The sequence below is a fragment of the Leiobunum rupestre genome, chromosome 2 (genome assembly GCF_980474605.1).
Source record: "Leiobunum rupestre chromosome 2, qqLeiRupe1.1.hap1, whole genome shotgun sequence".
Lineage (NCBI taxonomy): Eukaryota > Metazoa > Arthropoda > Arachnida > Opiliones > Sclerosomatidae > Leiobunum > Leiobunum rupestre.
Genome location: NC_143385.1, coordinates 56,024,410 through 56,043,617, shown reverse-complemented (window position 1 = coordinate 56,043,617; position 19,208 = coordinate 56,024,410). Strand labels below are relative to the sequence as shown.

General features: G+C 33.0%; 3 protein-coding genes across 7 annotated transcripts; all 3 read right to left on the bottom strand.

Moving 5' to 3' along the window:
• Positions 1-647: 647 nt before the first annotated feature.
• LOC149958466 (N-lysine methyltransferase KMT5A-A-like) lies at positions 648-3,758 on the bottom strand. 2 transcript variants are annotated; one of them, XM_090165881.1, is made up of 6 exons: positions 3,604-3,758; positions 3,129-3,371; positions 2,888-3,065; positions 2,676-2,826; positions 2,421-2,611; positions 648-2,227 (listed from the first exon to the last, which is right to left on the bottom strand). In XM_090165881.1, exons 2-6 carry the CDS (start codon positions 3,175-3,177, stop codon positions 2,017-2,019), a joined length of 780 nt encoding a protein of 259 aa, XP_090022007.1. In that variant the 5' UTR covers positions 3,178-3,371; positions 3,604-3,758; the 3' UTR covers positions 648-2,016. The 2 variants fall into 2 exon arrangements, with proteins under 2 accessions (XP_090022007.1, XP_090022008.1); XM_090165882.1 differs by having other exon boundaries at positions 2,421-2,636; positions 2,728-2,826.
• Positions 3,759-4,047: 289 nt separating this feature from the next.
• On the bottom strand, positions 4,048-10,708 carry Mybbp1A (MYB binding protein 1a). Of its 3 annotated transcripts, none has more exons than XM_090165877.1 (28): positions 10,660-10,708; positions 10,092-10,433; positions 9,913-10,020; positions 9,461-9,847; positions 9,298-9,390; positions 9,125-9,230; positions 8,976-9,067; positions 8,823-8,915; positions 8,080-8,159; positions 7,942-8,005; positions 7,810-7,877; positions 7,685-7,745; positions 7,513-7,620; positions 7,119-7,331; positions 6,884-7,048; positions 6,552-6,767; positions 5,986-6,495; positions 5,850-5,922; positions 5,666-5,787; positions 5,555-5,604; positions 5,406-5,457; positions 5,223-5,348; positions 5,090-5,164; positions 4,925-5,026; positions 4,730-4,845; positions 4,517-4,671; positions 4,365-4,457; positions 4,048-4,280 (listed from the first exon to the last, which is right to left on the bottom strand). In XM_090165877.1, exons 2-28 carry the CDS (start codon positions 10,263-10,265, stop codon positions 4,072-4,074), a joined length of 3,711 nt encoding a protein of 1,236 aa, XP_090022003.1. In that variant the 5' UTR covers positions 10,266-10,433; positions 10,660-10,708; the 3' UTR covers positions 4,048-4,071. The 3 variants fall into 3 exon arrangements, with proteins under 3 accessions (XP_090022003.1, XP_090022005.1, XP_090022006.1); XM_090165879.1 differs by having other exon boundaries at positions 5,229-5,348; positions 10,660-10,707; XM_090165880.1 differs by having other exon boundaries at positions 4,365-4,445; positions 10,660-10,706.
• Positions 10,709-11,953: 1,245 nt separating this feature from the next.
• On the bottom strand, positions 11,954-15,803 carry LOC149958464 (uncharacterized). 2 transcript variants are annotated; one of them, XM_090165875.1, is made up of 7 exons: positions 13,933-15,792; positions 13,470-13,655; positions 13,201-13,393; positions 13,027-13,135; positions 12,824-12,957; positions 12,191-12,616; positions 11,955-12,119 (listed from the first exon to the last, which is right to left on the bottom strand). In XM_090165875.1, exons 1-6 carry the CDS (start codon positions 14,767-14,769, stop codon positions 12,192-12,194), a joined length of 1,884 nt encoding a protein of 627 aa, XP_090022001.1. In that variant the 5' UTR covers positions 14,770-15,792; the 3' UTR covers positions 11,955-12,119; position 12,191. The 2 variants fall into 2 exon arrangements, with proteins under 2 accessions (XP_090022002.1, XP_090022001.1); XM_090165876.1 differs by lacking the exon at positions 12,824-12,957 and having other exon boundaries at positions 11,954-12,119; positions 12,191-12,566; positions 13,080-13,135; positions 13,933-15,803.
• Between the last annotated feature and the right edge of the window lie 3,405 nt (positions 15,804-19,208).

Sequence of the window (19,208 nt, the reverse complement as noted above, 5' to 3'; positions counted from 1 at the left end):
GGCGCGCATGGTGTGAAGGCTTTTAGCTGTATACACCAATTTCCCTTCTACATTATTCTGACCCCCCCCCCCCCAGACGCTTTTTAGTCAGTAGCGTCAATAGCGTTTACCCACTTGCTGTCGAAACTCCGAAAAACTTTTCTCCATTGTTAACAAGGCAATAAAATAGATAGCGCACTACAGGAACTGATTCCGGAAGTGGACAACCGCTTCGTTACAAGACCATCGATCAGAAAGCTCAACCTTTTTTATTTTATTATTGGCTTCATTCTAACACAGAGGTGTAAATAACTACGATTCCGATGGCGCTCTTAATACACAGGCGAAACCAAAATCGCCACTTCCATTCTTTATTCCCCCAAGATTCACTCATAAAATCTTTGTATACCTGATTACAGATTTCCGAAAATCATTGATTCGTGTTGATTTCCACTGATTACTCACAATTTCTCGGTGATTATTACCTACGATTTTCACACCAGATTACTGAAGTGACTATCCTCTCGGCAGTAACACTCGATAACTCAAATGGCTACTGCAGCTAGTTTGGGTACAAATATTTTTGCACTGGTGGTGACCTATGACATCATATTTGCTCATTTATGAGTTTGCTCTATCAAATCTATACCATTTAAAACAATCCAAAATACATATTATAATGAAATGTTTAATCAAAATTAAGACAAGACTGCATTTGTTTCCTCTCCATTTAAGGCACTGTCATCAATACATTCGAAAAACTATCCAGCCTTATAAAAAAACATTACTGCAAAACATTTGGAGTTTGACTATTTACAATCATGAACATTCAAAAATTTCAGGTCAAGTTTAAATAACGTCTTAAATTCTTTAAAATGAACTAAAGTACATATATGTGTATATCTGAAATAAAAACTATCTTAAAAATACAAATGGCTTTAAACTATGGAACACTCAAACTACAACTACTATTTGTTACATAGGTTTGGGTTTAATCAATACATTGGGTTTTTTTTTAGTTCATTTATGTTGAATATTACATTTAGTAAAAAATCTATATTCTAAAAAGGTTTTAAGTAACTTGATGAAAAATGTTTTGAGAAGTTAACTAGGGGTGTGGCAATGTTAATACTAAATATTTTGTGAACTAGTATTTTACAAATGTATGCGTGCTAATTAAACAATACACATAAAATTGGATATGTCCGGTATACATGCTGAAAAACATTACAGTTGAGAAAATTGGATGAACATACAATTATAAAAGTACTGAGCAGTGAAATATTAGAATAACACAAGAAATTAGCAATTTTTATAATTAATAAACTATTCCACAGTGAAATTTAAAATTAGCTGCAGCTAAATTCTGTAGATTTACATCCTTAAATATTTAAAACATTATGGACATGTACACTTCATTTTTGGTAACTGGTAAAAGTATCATATCCCAAATAAGCCTTTTCTTTACAAATTACAATATTGGGTTTTAGCACTGACTTTTACACATGATCTCTCTCATAAAGGCGTTATTTTAGCATGCCTATTTTTAATTTGTTAAACGTGGCTTATAAGAGTTCTGTTAAATGATCAGTAACATAGCAACATTACTAGCACATTTGGAAACTAATAATTCTGTATTTAGGATATTTGAGCAAAAATTACTTTCACAAATTAAATGAATCTCGAAAACTATTTACTGTTTGTGACAAAAAGCATACTAAAAACAAGTTGAACCGACTGAAAATTGAGCACACCCCTCGATCCAAATGAAAACTATGCGTACTCATAAATAATGACTTCTTTTTAAAAGAAAATACAAAAAATGTTCACAAAGCTCGATGGATTAGAAAAAAATTGAGTGTCACAAAATTGTGATTAACACACATTAAATGAAACCCAGCCATTGTAAACTTATGGCTAAAATAAAAGAGCGAAAAAATGTTCTATAAGGAAAAACTTCCGCTGCCTTCAACATAGTTAACTTTGTAAAACTAATAAATAGATTAGCGTGTTTGATTTTGTAAATGAAGAGAAATGTTACGTAGCTAGCCATGGGTAATACTCAAGTGACCTTTTGCTTCGGTCACCATAATCATATAAAAGTTCTTCCCCAGGCTGTATGTCTCGATCAGCGACTAGGATCAAATGAGGGGTGTCATCGACTAGAAATGGTTTAGTTTTAAGGTTGCCCTTTTTGCTGTGGTTCACTAGCCTTCCCAGGCGATGACTTTCTTTAGTTGCGTCAACGCTTTAAAAGCCAGAAATTGATATCAATAAATTGCGGCAGGTCTTTGCCTCGCACTAAAGAGCAATTAAAATTGCCTATTTTCTCTTTTTTTCAATATTCCTCTCTCAGCTTGTGAAAATCTTACTACTCACATTAATGATGGACAGTACCTGGCATCTAAACATTATTCAATAACAAGCGCAAAACGACTTACCAGTATTGTTTGTTTTTAAACGTGAAGTAGTACATATAACAGCCTGCATTCTCAATGGTAGCATAGTATAGTTCCCTTTGTTTGGCTTCGTCAATAGTTATCAGATCTCCATAATACTCCAATGCAAAGTCACCCTTTTTTATTTTCTTGGTTGTGACCACGCAACGTCCTTTTTCCAGGGTTTCGTGTACCTTACATTTATACATTGTTAATTTTCTGAAATTTGGAAGGGTAATGAAACTAATGATTACATACCTCAAAGCCTTCTTCAACTCCTGATAATATTAATTCTTCAAATTCTTTTAACCTTTCCTTTTGAATCATAACAGACGTTTTTCGTTTACTCCGTTGAGAAGGGAAATAGTCTGTTATTGTCTTAGTCTTAACTTCCTTAATTTCAACTTTTCTATATTTTTAAATTAATAATTAGTCCAATGAAACAGAAAATAATTGAACTATGTATTTACGGTTTCGTAGTTCGTCTGCGTTTTTGATTTGTTGCTTCATGTTTTAAATCTAGATTGACATTTTCTTTTTTGCATTTTTTGGACTTGCTTTTAGAGCGTGATTTGGAACGACTACTAATTGGTGGTTCAACTTCTTTCTTAATTTCAATTTTATGGTTTAAGGGTGTTTGTTCAGTTACTAGAATTATTGAATTATGTTAGGGAAACATAAGTGAAAGTATTTGGAATATTTTGGCTTTACCTTGACCTAAGACAGGTGCACGAGACCCACAGCTCAAGTAAGGCCACATTGCATCCACTAATGAATTTATCTTAATGATAGATGAAGTGTCGGAACTAGTGTTGAAGAAAATTAATGGAGATTGATTGAATAATGTTTCTCCATCAGTTATGCTTGTATTTTCCGTAGTAGGAAATGATTTAACTGGTTCCAGATAGAAACTGATAACTTGACATTGGTTTTCTATCTGAGACTCGATATTTCCTGCAAAGCATAAATATTGGTTGATAACAATGCTTATCTCATGTTACATCACTACTTTGCATAAATAAAGGCCTAAAGCGGTTTGCGGAAATGAAATTGATCACTGAGCGTAAGCCTAAAGGCTTACGTTACATTACATTAGGGATTTAGGAGAGCGGTTTCCCAATTTAAGCCTTGGACTTACAAAAAATTATCGCAAAACCACGACTTCCCATTCAGAATTTTATTTTACCTGATGAACTTTATGCGAGTACATCTTTCTTAAAGAGTTTCCCACAACTTAATGACAATGTTAATTAAAATTAATCAAACTAGAAAAGAGAACAACAAACAAACGCGTTCTGCTTGTCTGCCTACAATTAATCGCTGCCTTCCTCGTATTGTGATATGACGTTGACGTTCAATCACTTTCCACCAATCAGACAACAGAATTCAAAATTTTTAATTTTTTGAAAGTTAGACCGCAACGGTTTCGACCATAGAGGGTTTCGACGTAATTTATAATTTTTTATTCTTAGAAAAATTGTAATAAATTACTTAATTACAATTATAACAAAGTTACAAATTTAGTCAAAGTAACTAGAATTTTAGTGAACTATGGCTGGACATAAACCTATAATATAAAACTATTTTCTTTTTTTTTCTAAAACTCATTAAATGAAAATAGACCAGGGTGTTAATAAGAATAAATTTATTTCATTCATTTAGAATCACTATTATAACCTTTTCCTTTTTTCTTCTTTTTCTGGGATTTTGAACAAGAGTTCGTTATAGATCCAGTGACTTTCTCTAATAAATCACCATTAACAACTACTGTTTTCTTTTCTTTTTTCTTCCTTTTCGTCATTGAAGTATCCTTTTGGTATTCTGTTTCATTATCAATTTCAATTTTCTTGTCGCCATTAGAAACTGAGGTTTCCATTTCATAAAATGGTATGAAATCATTAGATCAATATATTTGAGGCATGAAGGAATATATAACTATAAAATTACTTTTCCGTTTTCTCATTTCATTTTTCGATAAGTTGTTACCCCCTACTACGTCATTATTGCTATTTTCAGTCTGTTCATGTTCTGTCATAAATTCTATAATTAAATGTTTCTAAATTATTTAACAGCACATTGACCACTCCATTGTTAATTACTTTTTTTCTTATTTTTTGATTTAGTCCTAACTGCTTCATTATCAATCTGCATTACATTATTTTCATTATCTTCTAGACAAATCATTTTACTTGAACTAGAGTTACTATCATTTTTTCGTTTGAAACTTTGTTTTGTGGGTATAGAATCAGGTGTTCTGTAAAATGCACAAATGCATAACAATGGTAAAAGTAGACTTTAAGAAGATCACTTACATTCCCAAAAGTTTTCTAATTTCTTTTAAAGTTCTCTTAAACTGTTTATCACTTTTTCGAATAGCGGAAATTTTCTTGATAGTTTCAATAAAATCAGGGCTTGCAGATGCAGTCTCCTATTATATAAAAATAAGGGCTTACAAATTGAGGAAAAACCTGGGAATAATAATCAGAAAAAAATGGTAAGTTCAAAACCTGAGTTAATTTTTGTTTTATCCTTAATGAAGTAAGGGCTAGCGAAATTAACTCGTTTACATGCAATACTTTAAGTCCATTTTCTAGCATGTGGTTGAGAACCTATATGAAAGTAAAAAGCTTTTAAACATCCTTCGGACCAAAGCAATCTTTAAGATCTAATACCTCTGATATTTTTGGCATAAGGTTCGACCACAAAGCACACCAGTATTCCTTATTAGCACTTATACTGGACTTATTCTAAATGAAAGGATTAAGAATTAATTTATAAGAACAATACACACATGAATCTTAATACTTGTACTTGTGATGATGCATCCATAGCAGATCGTAGAAACATCAAAGCTTTGGTTCGCTGGTAAAGCCTGTGCTTTTCACTAAAAGCGTATTTTGAAAGGCTTTCCAAAAGCTCTCCTGCTGCATCCTAAATAAGCCATAATTAGAATTGTAATGCTACTAGTAGTTTTAAAACTGAACTTACTGGGCATTGTTTTAAGAGTTGCAAGAATAAGACTGGATTAAGCTGATTATAACTGTAAAAAGAAATGTTATAAACAAAACAACTTACAAAGCTTACCAAGGCGTAAATAAAAACTGGCCAAAACTAAAGAGATGCGAAAAAAAACTCACGCATTGTCCAGATACTCCTTGAGTAAACCTTCAAACACACTGGCATACCACTAATACAAATAAACATTTAGAAAAAGTAACTAATAGAGAGGAAACAAATGATCAATTTACCACATCCTCATCATCATCATTGTCAGACTCCTCATCATTATCTTCTTTTGTTAATTTCTTTGTGGATGAGACCAAAAATACACACACATTGGTAAGCCTTGAAGACTGTTTTGAATCTGCAACTACAAGTAAATGGTTAACTTAACAAAAAAAAGTTATATGAAATACCGCAATTTAAACATACTAGTCTTCAGTTTTTCAACAACTTCTTTAAATAAGGTCTTCAAATTATCATGGGTAACGTCATTCACATCCATCTAAAAAACGAAGTATTAACAAAAGTTAAGCTTTGTCTATCAATTTTAGGTTTAAAGAAATACCTTCTGAGAGCTATTTAAAAAAGCCAACGTTGATAAAATCTTATCCCGTAAGGGATGCTGATTTTTAATTTTGGAGGCAAATTCCAGGGATGTTATAAGTGACGATATACATTGTAAAATTCGTTTTAAGGGTGGTGAAGACTTTATATATTTTCCAATAAGCTCCAAACACCTGAGCCTGAAGTTTAACAGCATTTGCTCGGTTACATCCTCCTTTTTAGTTTTAACTCTGCCACGGAAAGCTGTTGCTATAGCATCATCAAGTTTGAACATTTCAGAATCACTTAAATATTTCTCGTCAGAATCCTCATCTTCATCATCACCAGCAGCAGGTCCAAGAGCTTGACGCAATTTATCACGGAATTCTTCATCAGGATCGGTAGTTACACTGGACTCCACTTCACTAGCTTCACTTTCAGAGTTTCCAGATTCAAATTCTACATCATTTTCATTTTCATCCACTTCGTCTTCTTTATCTACTAATTCTTCCTCCTTTTCAGGGTTTAATACCTAGAATTCAATTAGTTAGTAAAAGTTAGATTATCTACATGGTTTTTTTAACTTACATCAAGAATCTGCTGAAGTATGGATTCACTTATATGGCAGCCCAACAGTGGGAAGACGTAACCAATAACATTGCGCATGTAAGATGATCCTTCTGAGAGTAATGTCAGGAATATATCAACTAAAACAGCCACCCACGGAGGGCCGTCCGAACTAGTTTCTTTGCTCATAGATTTTCTCTTGAGTTTCAGCGCTCTTTTGGCACATTCGTGAAGTTCCTTTTGAGTAAAAAACACTATCACAAAAAAAGAATTATAGTGAACAGCAAGGAAGACTATTGACATGCAAAGGCTTAAGGTAGATTGGGCAAGAGTTTAATGGAAATTTAGGTTACCTCTATGATTTCCAATATCCTACTCTCATTTTCAAAAAACAGCAAGAAAGCCAGATTAATAAATAAAGCGATGAATATATTGCTTTCATCGTTTTTACTATCCTCATCATTGAATTTATTTAGCTTCTTCACCATGGACGAAGCAGATTTCCAAGGATCTATGAACTACAATGAAAAAAAATATAAAATATTCCAGTATACAATTTTGAACATAATTATGTAGAAGTCAAGTTACTGCTGATATCTTGATTTGGGGTTCTAGATTTTCGTGGAATTCTAGTAGCTCACTAATGCGTTCAAAAAGTGGAATAAGGCATTTACAAGTATGGGATAATCGTAAATGGTAGCCCCTTCGTTCTTTAGGTCTCAATAAACATTCAATTCCTTTCAAGAAACTTTGACGACTTGCTTGAATTACAGACAGTGAAAGTTTGGGAAAAGGAATAACCTGAAAAGATAAAAACCACTAATTGTTAAAATGAAGTCATGAAATTTAAGAAATCCTAACAGATATTATTTTTAAATAAAAATTCCTAAAGACTTAATTACAACACGTTCTAAAACTAGTTAGCTTTCCACAAAAACTCGTAATTGTAAAGACTATTAAGCTAAAAAAAAATGTTTCTCACATTGCTACTGTCAGACTTTGGCTTAAAAAATCCCCATTTAAAGAACTCCACCAAAACATCAACTTTCCAGGTATCATCCATTGAATCACGATTGATTAAATTCAAAAGCTAAAAAATGTGTAAATTGTCCAATATCAAACGCTGAAGATTATAAAATTACCCAATTAATTACCTGTTTAATAGCATAGCACTGTATACTGCTAAGCAAAACTTTGTCATGTTTGGCTTCCGCACTAAAAAACAATTCATATTTAATTTTACAGATAATACAAATATTTAACACTCTCTTTGACTCACTATTTTTTACTATCAAGTAAAACCGTATGCAAGATCGTACTAAACTCTTTCAGTGACTCTGGTAAAAGCTAAACCCAAAAATTAAAGATATTAGAACTAGTATAATTTCATTTTGGCCTTGTGTGCTCATACATTATTTATAATGGTCTCCAGAACTTTTAGTTTCGATTCCGAATCCAACAATAATGTTCCTGGTCTAAAAATATCCCATTTTCTTCAATTACATAACTTGGTTATACAAATTTTAAATCAATTAATTTCAAAACTTACGGCTCGATCAAACGTTTTAAGATTAACAGTTGGAGAGACGGCTCTTTTGTTTCTTTCACAGTGCTAATAAACAATTCCAGCTGAAATAATGAAAACTTTAAGTTTATAAAGCTTTAGCCTTGTACGGATCTTTGGTCTACTATCTTAAGCCTTGGTTTGCAGTTAGAATCCTCATATTAAGCTTTAGTATAATATTATAAGCCTTGGTTTCCTATTATAAATTATGGCTGCGTTCAGTAACTCTAAAAAGCTCAGTGCTGAGCTTAACGGTCAGCAGTTTTTTTACTGAACAGGTTTTTAGACTTCTGGTTTTGACGTCTTTGTTGCCGGTCCGTTGAGTACGGTCACGGAGTAAATCTAGCTGCAGACAATATTTTACAAAATTTACAACAAGTGTAAAAAGCGTTCAATAAGATCATACGTCATGTTAGCAACGGTCTTAATAATAATTTTTCAGATTCTTCGTTGAGTTACTGAACGCAGCCTTGGTCTCCATGTTAAGCCATAAGGACAGGTAAGTAAGCCTGAATGTTAGAGGAAGTGTCACATGCAAAAAAATGTTTATTTGTTTCAGCCATGGCAGAGTATTAAAAGTCTGCTTAAATCAAGGTATAATTTGATAAAACAATAAAACGTGTATCATCTAAAATTCTTAATGTTTTAAACATTACTAAAAATTAACGCCTCCAAAAAAGCTAATTCCATTACCCTATAAGCCACAGTGAGGTTTAAAAAATACTGACCAGGTCTTTTGAAGCAACATGAAGTGGATGATTTGTATTTTTAATACTATTAACAAGAATGCCAACTAGATTACTGGAGAAAACTACTTCAAGCTGCAACATAATAAAAAATATTGGAGTACTCAAAACCATTAGGCTTTCTTTTAATCTTGCCTCTTTTGTTGACATATTCTTTGTTAAAACCATTTTGACCATCTCAAAGGCCAAAAACGCTCTTTGAAACTGGTTCTTTTCAAAAAGTTTGCCTATTTAATTACAAAGAAAGATTTACTTTTTATAAATTTACAGTAATCTACCCTTACCATTAATAACAACTTCCCAGAATTTCTGGAAATAGCCACAATCAACAGCGCTGTTAACTAGTTGTAAGCATAATGGATGGACCAACGGATGCACACTAACGGTTTGCTTAAATCATAAAAATTTAACTCATAAAATACGCCTACTTAGTAGTTGTTTGCGACGAAAATATTACTTTTAGAACTTCCCCAACTTGATTGAAGGATTCTTCATTGCTAAGTGGTGTGCAGTCCCAGTGTTCGATTACAAATTCATTAGATACAGTTTTCTACCACATAAAATTAATAAATTAGTAATATGTTTTTAAAAGCATGAGAATAGGACATAATCGTAATTACAAGAAAGAGTTTCTGACACAACATCAGTAACCACAGATCATCGGGCTTGCATTTATCCCAGCCCTTAGTTAAATTTTCCTGAATATGAGGAAAGACACATTTCTTGAATGTTTTATTATTAATTTGATGGAGTAATTCTTCAATCACAAATAGAACAGCTATTTCTATGTAACTGCGTTGAGATGATACCAATAATAGTGATTTTATTATTTGTGGTATAACTTCTTGATCATCACGAACCCTTCGCGAACGCACAATCGCTTCATAAACTAACGTTCTACCAATAACAGACTGTCCTTTTTCTAACTTGCTTCCTGATAATGGCAAAAAACTTTCCAGTAGCTCAAATATTTTGGATATTTTTATTGTTGGGAAGGATTTGAGAACCTAAATACATACAATGATTATTAGAAAATTTTGTACACTACCAAAATGTAACAACACAATACTACCAAAGTTAATGCAACAGTAAAACCAGGTCTCGCGCTTTTCCGCGTTGATCCAATCCCTTTCACAAGTCTTTCCACCGTGTATAGCAAATCTGAACATATTTCATCGTCCTGCAAAATAATAAAACATATATAGTAATATAAATAGTTGTATTTTGCTACCTTAAGCCTTAGTTACCAACCTCGCATTCCTTTTGTTTACTGATGAGAATGGTAATTAATTTAATTGTAAAATCTAATCTTACATTTTTACTATTATCTACTATTTTCCAAAAACATCGTAACAAGTTTTTATCTTTACTTCTGGTTGAAAATGGCTGTACAGATTCATTTAAATCATCATCCGAGTTGTCCATGTTAGCAAAATTACATTTACAACCACGCGGGTTGCAGAAAGAAAAGCAGTTCACAGAACGTTTTCGAATGGGAAAGTCTCATAAGATCGACTTTCATAAGATCGACTGTTGATGTTCATAAGATCGACTGCTCACAAGGTCGACTTTTTGAAGTTAAATCAATGTCACCTGATAGTTAAGCCATAGAAAATAGAAGGGCTTATTAGCCTTTGACAACTGTACTAGGTAAGGCTTATATTTAATATAGTCGATCTTATGAACATGCCATAAGATCGACTGTCGATCTAATAAACCACCGTGTTGTTCATAAGATCGACTGAGCTTGCTCATAAGGTCGACTGTCGACCTTATGCACACTATGGGCTGTCCATAAGGTCGACTCTCCTACCCTAACCATAAGATCGACTTCCATAAGATCGACTGTTGATGTTCATAAGATCGACTGCTCACAAGGTCGACTTTTTGAAGTCAAATCAAAGTAACATGATAGTTAAGCCATAGAAAATAGAAGGGCTTATTAGCCTTTGCCAACTGTACTAGGTAAGGCTGATATTTAATATAGTCGATCTTATGAACATGCCATTTGGTTCATAAGATCGACTAAAGTATAGTAGCACTTTTATAGTAAGATTTCTTCTATAGTATTAGGAAATAAACCTATTCTCTATAGCAACGAAAACTTGATATAGAATTTAAAAAAAATATTTTTGAAACACGGTAATTTCTGATAAAATTTTAATCGAAATATGTGTGGGTTTTTTTAAATTGGTAATTAACTTTTTATTTAAACCAAAAGAGTTTGATTACCAAAATTTTTAAACTTGAGTTAAATTATTCGGAAAGCATTCAAATTATATATTAGCTTTCAACCAGACGGCAACACGTTGCAATAAACAGTATATGTTTTTTTAACTAATTTTAGTTAGATTCATTATTATTTAAAATTATTTTAGTTAAACCAGCATTAATAATGCCAGTTTAAATGGTTTTACTTAAATAGTTTGAGACTTAAGTTAATTAGAAAAGTTCAAGATTAAGACTTGGATTAAACTTTCAACTTCCACTGTATGGTAAGAAACAATTTAAAATTCCATTTCTATTAGTTCTTTATTGTCACTTAATACTTATAAATAGCTGATTACTTTGATTAATTGATTATTGAGAAAAACTCCTTGACTTATTGTTCAAATATAAATGAAATGGAGGTTAAGTTATTTTACTAATTAAAACTTAAACAATGACTGATGACCGTAATGAGATGCATTTTTAGAATAGTCAGGACCGCGATGGAATACCAAGGGCTTCCAATTTTGAAGAAGTCTCTACCTCCTCAAATATCAATATAAAAATAAATTGTCCCTTAATTTTTTGGCTTAATTTCAATAATTAAATAATATGCATATTTGGTTTGAAAATTATTAGACACTTTGAGAACCAAATGAACAAATTATTTGATATAGTATTAAATATTTGGATGGTATACAGTATTTGATCAAATATTATTTGACATGGTCCCTGTAAAAAAAGTATTTGCACATCCCTATTTAAAGGAAATTTGTTTATATCGATAACAGAAAATTAAATGATTGAGTAAATTGCAAAAAGATAATTTATTAAAAATGTGAAATATGAAGTTCATATATTTACATTGACTAGTTATTAAAACAATTTTTAAAAAGGTTTTAGGAATGAACATAATATTGAAAACGTTATAATAGCACTAGATTTTTTAAAAACAATATTTAAAATAAAACAATTATCCATATTTAAAAATTATTTGTCTATAAAAAAAATCCATCCAAAAGAAAGCTATTTTCATAATACTGGAACATGAATTGGTTGAGGCGGATTCATCTGAAATATTTGACATTAATTACAGAAAATGTCCGATATGCAAGAAAAATGCGTTAAATTCGATAACCAACCTTAGGTAAAAACAATTTGAAATTCTTCCATGATTTGACCGCAGACTGGACAACGAAGAGATAGAGGATCTTCTCGTCGCGCAGCTTGATCCGCAAGTTCCTCGGCGCATTCTTGACAACAGCAGAAATGACGGCATGGCATGGCCATGCGACTTCGTGGGACAGCCCAACAAATGATGCAGGTCAAAACTTGAAGATTGGCTGCGCCTTCTACTTGAACCTCTTGAACGGGAGCATAATTCAAAGGAGGGAGGATCGGTGCCGGAAAATATTGTCCATAATCATCTGCGGGAATTTGAAAATCTTCTTCGTCGTCGTCGTCCTGGATGTTTGCGGCTTGAGGGTCTGCGGCGAGAGCTGGTCCAGCTAGAATCTGAACGGGAACCGGCGCTGGAAGCACGAAGAAAATATTTGGCGCTGCATCATCTAGAAATAATTCAAACTATTTATTATCGGCCAAATACTGTTGGTATACAAAGTTCGTTTCCTGTATATTATACTAGATGGCGCTATAAGCTAATATCTACTAGATGGCGCCACTGACTGATATAGTCTTAAACTAAACTTCACCTATTTTTGTTTTTTTTTCTTGTTGTTATAATTCAATATATACATTTAAGTATATCTGCGTACCATTTTCTTGAGGTATGTCTGGGTCGGGAATCACAAAATGTTGCCCAGGCTCTATCCTGTGTTTGACTCTATCCATAAAATCTCCGATAGTTAAATTTCCATTACCATAACATTCAGATAATCTCATAATTGCTCTAAAAAACAAAATAACAATTGAATTAGCAGAAAGAAATTACTTAAAAATATAGATGAAAGCAACTAACTTGTTGTTATGGAGATATTTTTTGTTACGCCCACAACGAATGACTTGGTCCTGTTCTACCCCCAAAGGATAGTCCCTTTGTTCCCTATCTTCTACCATTCTCAGTTTGTCTAAAAAGAACTTTAATAATTATAAAAAGAGAGAAAAAAGGGTAAAAAATCGCTTCTCTACTTACCAAGGTACAGGTAAATATTTGGATGTTTGGTTGGCAGACTTCGATTAAACTGAGAGTTAAACGACTCTGTGTCGTTGTTCGTTCTTTTGGTGCGACCGTAGACAGAGACTCTATCGGCACCAACTACGTCCAACCAATATTGCTGAATATAATCAGCTAAAGCGTTCAAACTTCCAGTTTCGACGTTTGAATACTGCGATAAATAAAAACTTTGTTTATTAAAGACGAAAAAAGATGTAAAATATTTAAACTATATTAAATTTACTAACCTGAAGCAATGAAAGTTCAGCAATTTTACCCCTTATGTGAGCAAGCCCGTGGGACATGTCGTCAGCTTTAAGAAGTGGCAATATCATGATGAGTTTCATGATACCGCGAGCATCTTGACGATCCTGATCTCTTTCTTCATACATTGCCAAAAGTGTTGGCCTCTTCTGCATTTTGCGGTATATAGCCTATTTGTATCAAAACGGAAATTATCAGACGACGATTTAATTTAGAACTTAAATAATGAATTTATTTAAATTCATGCTAAAATAAACACTGCAACGCGCCTGGAAAGCCTAATGGATTCTAAAGGCTGGTGGTGATCAAAGATCGTTACTTATTGGCGAAAAATTTAAATATATAATCTTTATCTTCGGCGGTATGGTAAATTCAGAAAATATTTTACAATCATCTTCAACAATTATATCGTCATAAGTTATAGCTAGAAATAAATTATTCAAATACCTGCGCAAAATGGAACCAGCATCCAGATATACGAGCTTGTGGGAAATGATTGGACAAGCTCTCTTGTAGTCCCATCTCGAAATCCGTCATAACTTCCTCCGGCTGCAGTTGTGGAAATTCCAGACAAATCCAGTTGAACAGTTCATCATAGGCAGCTTTGGTTTTCCTGGTGAGAAGGGCAAAGACAAATGGGAACGCATATTCGCCGGCTTGAAAGTGAACGGTAACCAGTTGCTTGAAAAGAGCTGGCACAGAAAACGTTCCGTCAACGAAAATGGACTTCATGGCGTTCACCTTCGTAGTCATGAAGTGCGAGACGAAGACGAGACTATTAGAACCTGGAAGAAAAGCTCTGAAAAAAGGATTATTTCTTGTGTCCACGCTGAAACGAAAACCAGGTTCGATAGCCAGTGCGTCGGCGAGCTCGCGGACTGTGCCTGGAACTGGAGGAAAACTCTGAGCCCTGGCTCTAGACATTGTGGATCTCACGCTGTAGAAAGCCGTATCCCTGACATCGAAACGCAGACGGGCTTCGTCAAAAAGCTCCCGGAGCCCTCGGTTGTTGTTGGCGGCTGCGTCGTTTCTGCATCGTTCTCTGAACTCGATATCCCTGATAGCCTTGACTGGAGGTGCATGATTGTGATCTGCGTTTTTTCCTTCTCCAGGGACCAGTACGTCGCTACCGCTTCGCAAAACTTTCCTGCAAGGACACTTAGTCTTTCTATAATCATAGCACTTCAAAAACGTATTACCTTTACTCTCCCTCTCTTTTACGTAAAGAAATTCATCTTGCAAATAAACTACGGTATTTGATCTTAAACCAGGCAAGATTCTCATGGTGGAAGTATCTAAAATGAATTTACTACGAAATATAAGTTAGTTTACTTTTTATTTACCAATGAAGTTTGGAAAACCAATTGAATTCCAACTAATTAGGCTGAAAAGGGAATCGTTAAAATATATTTGACAAAAACGTTACCACGCCGAGCTTTCCAAAACCAAGCTCGTTATTTCGTCGATTAATGAAGCTGAAAGGATATTAAACAAAAAAAGCTATACTACTAAGCTTAATTAGACCGAAAGCCAAAACCCGCAAAACCTGTGGAAACACAATACCTGGAAAATAATTAGGAAATATAATGATATTATAATGAAATTAATATTTTCACAGATTATTAATTATTTTATTATTTATTTATTTATTAGTTATTTTGTAAAATACGTTAAAACACTTGGTTTTACCACCGAGTTCCAAAACGAGAGTCTTCCCTAACGAAGTCGAGTATTGAAAATCCGTAGAACTGAAAAGACAGTTTAAAAAAATGTATATATATATATTAAACAAGTTAATGTCACCACCACAATCGCTGAATGCCAAAATGCTAATTTAAAAAAAAAGACAACAATTTGACCGTAGCACAGTCTAACTTTTCGAGAGGAATTTTCCGAGAGAATAATTTTGGTCACTCCAAATTTGGGTTTGAACCTTAACTTGTCCGCGTGATATGACGTCAAGTTCGAAATTCACTCCCATTGGAGGGAACGAAAAAGATGACCGCTGCATATAGTCGTTACCCCTCTGAAGTGGGCCAGTGGCTGGCTCTTCCCAACAAAGACTATATACGTTTCGTTTGTACGCCAGTCTACGTAGCAAAGGGTGTATATAGTCTTTGCTTGCCAATTATCCCGCTTGGATTTGACATTTGACATTGGGAAATTTCTCCGTGCTTCTAGAGAATGGGGACTTCTCTTCAAAGTATCCCGCGCTAAAAGCCCGAAAAAGAACGGTGGAGTTCGTAGGAAGAGTCGTAAATCATCATTCGAAGAATGGAAAGGGGGACTTTCGTTTATTGTCTATGGTTGAAGGTTAAACTCGATGTTTCTAAGAAACCCAGTAGCTCAAATTTGGTTTAAAATTTCAGAAAGTGGGAAAAAGCGCCGATATTATATTAAAAACAAATACACACAATTTTTCTATTTTCAAAGAAATAACTATATTTAACACATTGGGTACAAAACTAAGATAATACGAAAAACCTTTATTACACACAAATATTTCGAAAAACAACGCAATTAAATCTATTGAAGGAAAAAATCATTGTTCATTTCAGAGGGAGGATTAGCGTGAGAAGAATAAATTGTAATTAGAATCATAAGTAACATAATACCCCTAAGTATGACACTTGTAGCCTTGCTCATGCATTTTGGATTACTACATCCTTTCTTCACTAACGATAAATCAGAAAAACGACTAGAAACTTTGTAACCCTTCCGGGTTACAAATTTGCTAGTCGTTTTTCTGATTAATACTCTTTGGGATTTAATTTTTTTTTATTGGTAAATAAAATGGCCGTTATGGTAGACGGCTTATTAGGCCTAACTCTATCGGAAAGTTATACCTAAATACTAAATATTAATTATATTATTAGGGTCATTTTCAAAGTTTGAACTGAATAAAATATTTTTATTGCGTAATTAGCAATTGTAAAAGTTATTCCAGAAGTTTGAAAAAGGTTAATTCTTACATTTTAATTTATTTTTATTTTGATCACAGCGGACAAAACCAGGCATTCATCCAGGTACAAAATACAAGTTTTTCAAATAATAGTCAAAATCTGGAAGAAATTGTAATACAATATTCGTAAACTAAATCTGAAAACTTTTTACATTAAAAACGAAACAAGCTGAAGGTTTTTTAACGTCTACAGTATTTGGTGCACAACATTGATAAACATCAATGAGATTGATCTTCTCAATATACTACACTAGTGATCCACAAATTTCGAGTTGTTGGTGAATTTTTAATATAATACCATTTGCCCGATATAAAGATTTAATATTGTTGGGGAAAATACATACAATTTCGTTAATTTCTTCCGTTGTTAACGTTTCCGTGGTGAAAACGAAATTCTATCAAAGTAATCGGGCGTGAGTTATTTAAATCACGCTAAAGTTAGGTAGAACCTCAAGAAAAAGACCACCTCCAAAATTAATAAATTTTAATCTAAGCATCTTCTTACCTATAGAAGGTCCCTCTTGTATTTAATGTTAGTAAAGCAATTATTTATTTAAAAACATTTTTTTTTAAATTGTCCATTTTTCACATTTTATTTGCTAATCTTCATTCGGCCACCTTGAAAATTCACAACAATTTAATTTAAGTATCTTCTTACGTATAGAAAGGTCGCTCTTAAATTTAGTATTGGTGACAAAAGTATTTCTACCTAACCTTTAAAAAAAATGGCCATATTTCACTTTTTTGGCTAGTCTTCGGTGTAGGAGCTCATTAGGGAGCTAATTAAATTAGAGTAATTAAATAAAAAAACTTTCAAAATTATATAATATAATAAATTAAATATAATTATTAAATTATAAACTAGAGCCGCTGGAGTAAAATGGACACCAAATTCCGATTCAACAGACTCTTTTAGCTCAGGTTTAAAAACCTTTACGAAAAATTTCTTCAAAATGCACGAAATTTAAAAAAAAAATTATAATAATAGTCTGCTTAACTCCAGGGAGCTTGGTATTTAAGGTAAATAAACAAAAAAAAATGTTGGTCTAAATCCATTAATATCGAGTAACAATTACGTTTGATGATTAAAAAAAACATGATTTAAATTAGCGTGATTTAAATAACTCACGCCCGATTACATTGATAGAATTTCGTTTTCACCACGGAAACGTTAACAACGGAAGAAATTAACGAAATTGTATGTATTTTCCCCAACAATATTAAATCTTTATATCGGGCAAATGGTATTATATTAGAAATTCACCAACAACTCGAAATTTGTGGATCACTAGTGTAGTATATTGAGAAGATCAATCTCATTGATGTTTATCAATGTGGTGCACCAAATACTGTAGACGTTAAAAAACCTTCAGCTTGTTACGTTTTTAATGTAAAAAGGTTTCTCATTTAGTTTACGAATATTTTATTACAATTTCTTCCAGATTTTTACTATTATTTGAATATACTTGTATTTTGTACCTGGATGAATGCCTGGTTTTGTCCGCTGTGACAAAATAAAAATGAATTAAAATGTAAGAATTAACCTTTTTCAAACTTCTGGAATAACTTTTACAATTGCTAATTACGCAATAACAATATTTTATTCAGTATTTAGGTATAACTTTCCGATAGAGTTAGGCCTAATAAGCCGTCTACCATAACGGCCATTTTATTTCATACATTTCGTACCTCATAATATTTTGTAGCGCTATATGATGGGCTAAATTTGAACTCTGACCAATAAATTCGATGACCAATAAAAAAAATTAAATCCCAAAGAGTATTAATCTTCCGGGTTACAAAGTTGCTAGTCGTTTTTCTGATTTATCATTAGTGAAGAAAGGATGTGTAATCCAAAATGCATGAGCAAGGCTACAAGTGTCATACTTAAAGAATTATGTTACTTATGATTCTAATAACAATTTATTCTTCTCACGCTAATCCTCCCTCTGAAATGAACAATGATTTTTTCCTTCAATAGATTTAATTGCGTTGTTTTTCGAAATATTTGTGTGTAATAAAGGTTTTTCGTATTATCTTAGTTTTGTACAGAATGTGTTAAATATAGTTATTTCTTTGAAAATAGAAAAATTGTGTGTATTTGTTTTTAATATAATATTGGCGCTTTTTCCCACTTTCTTAAATTTTAAACCAAATTTGAGGTACTGGGTTTCTTGGAAACAACGACATTGACCTTCAACCATTGACAATAAAAGCTCATCCCTGCCCGAAAGTCTCCGGTCGCATTCTTCAATTGATAATTTATGACTTTTTCCGTACGTTTTCGGGCTTTTAGCGCGGTATACTTTGAAGTCCCCATTCTCCCGAAGCACGGAGAAATTTCCCAATGTCATATCCAAGCGGGATAATTGGCAAGCAAGGACTATATACACCCTTCGCTACGTAGACTGGCGTACAAACGAAACTTATATAGTCTTTGTTGGGAAGAGCCAGCCACTGCAGAGGGGTAAAGACTATATGTAGCGGTCATCTTTTTCGTTCCCTTCAATGGGAGTGAATTTACAGCTTGACGTGGACAAGTTAAGGTTCAAACCAAAATTTGGAGTGACCAAAATTATTCTCTCGGAGAATTCCTCTCGAAAAGTTAGACCAAGGACAGTTTCCTTAGTTAGACTGTGCTACGGTCAAATTGTTGCTTTTTTTTTAAATTAGCATTTTGGCATTCAGCGATTGTGGTGGTGACATTAACTTGTTTAATATATATATATACATTTTTTTAAACCAGGGTTGGCAAAATCCT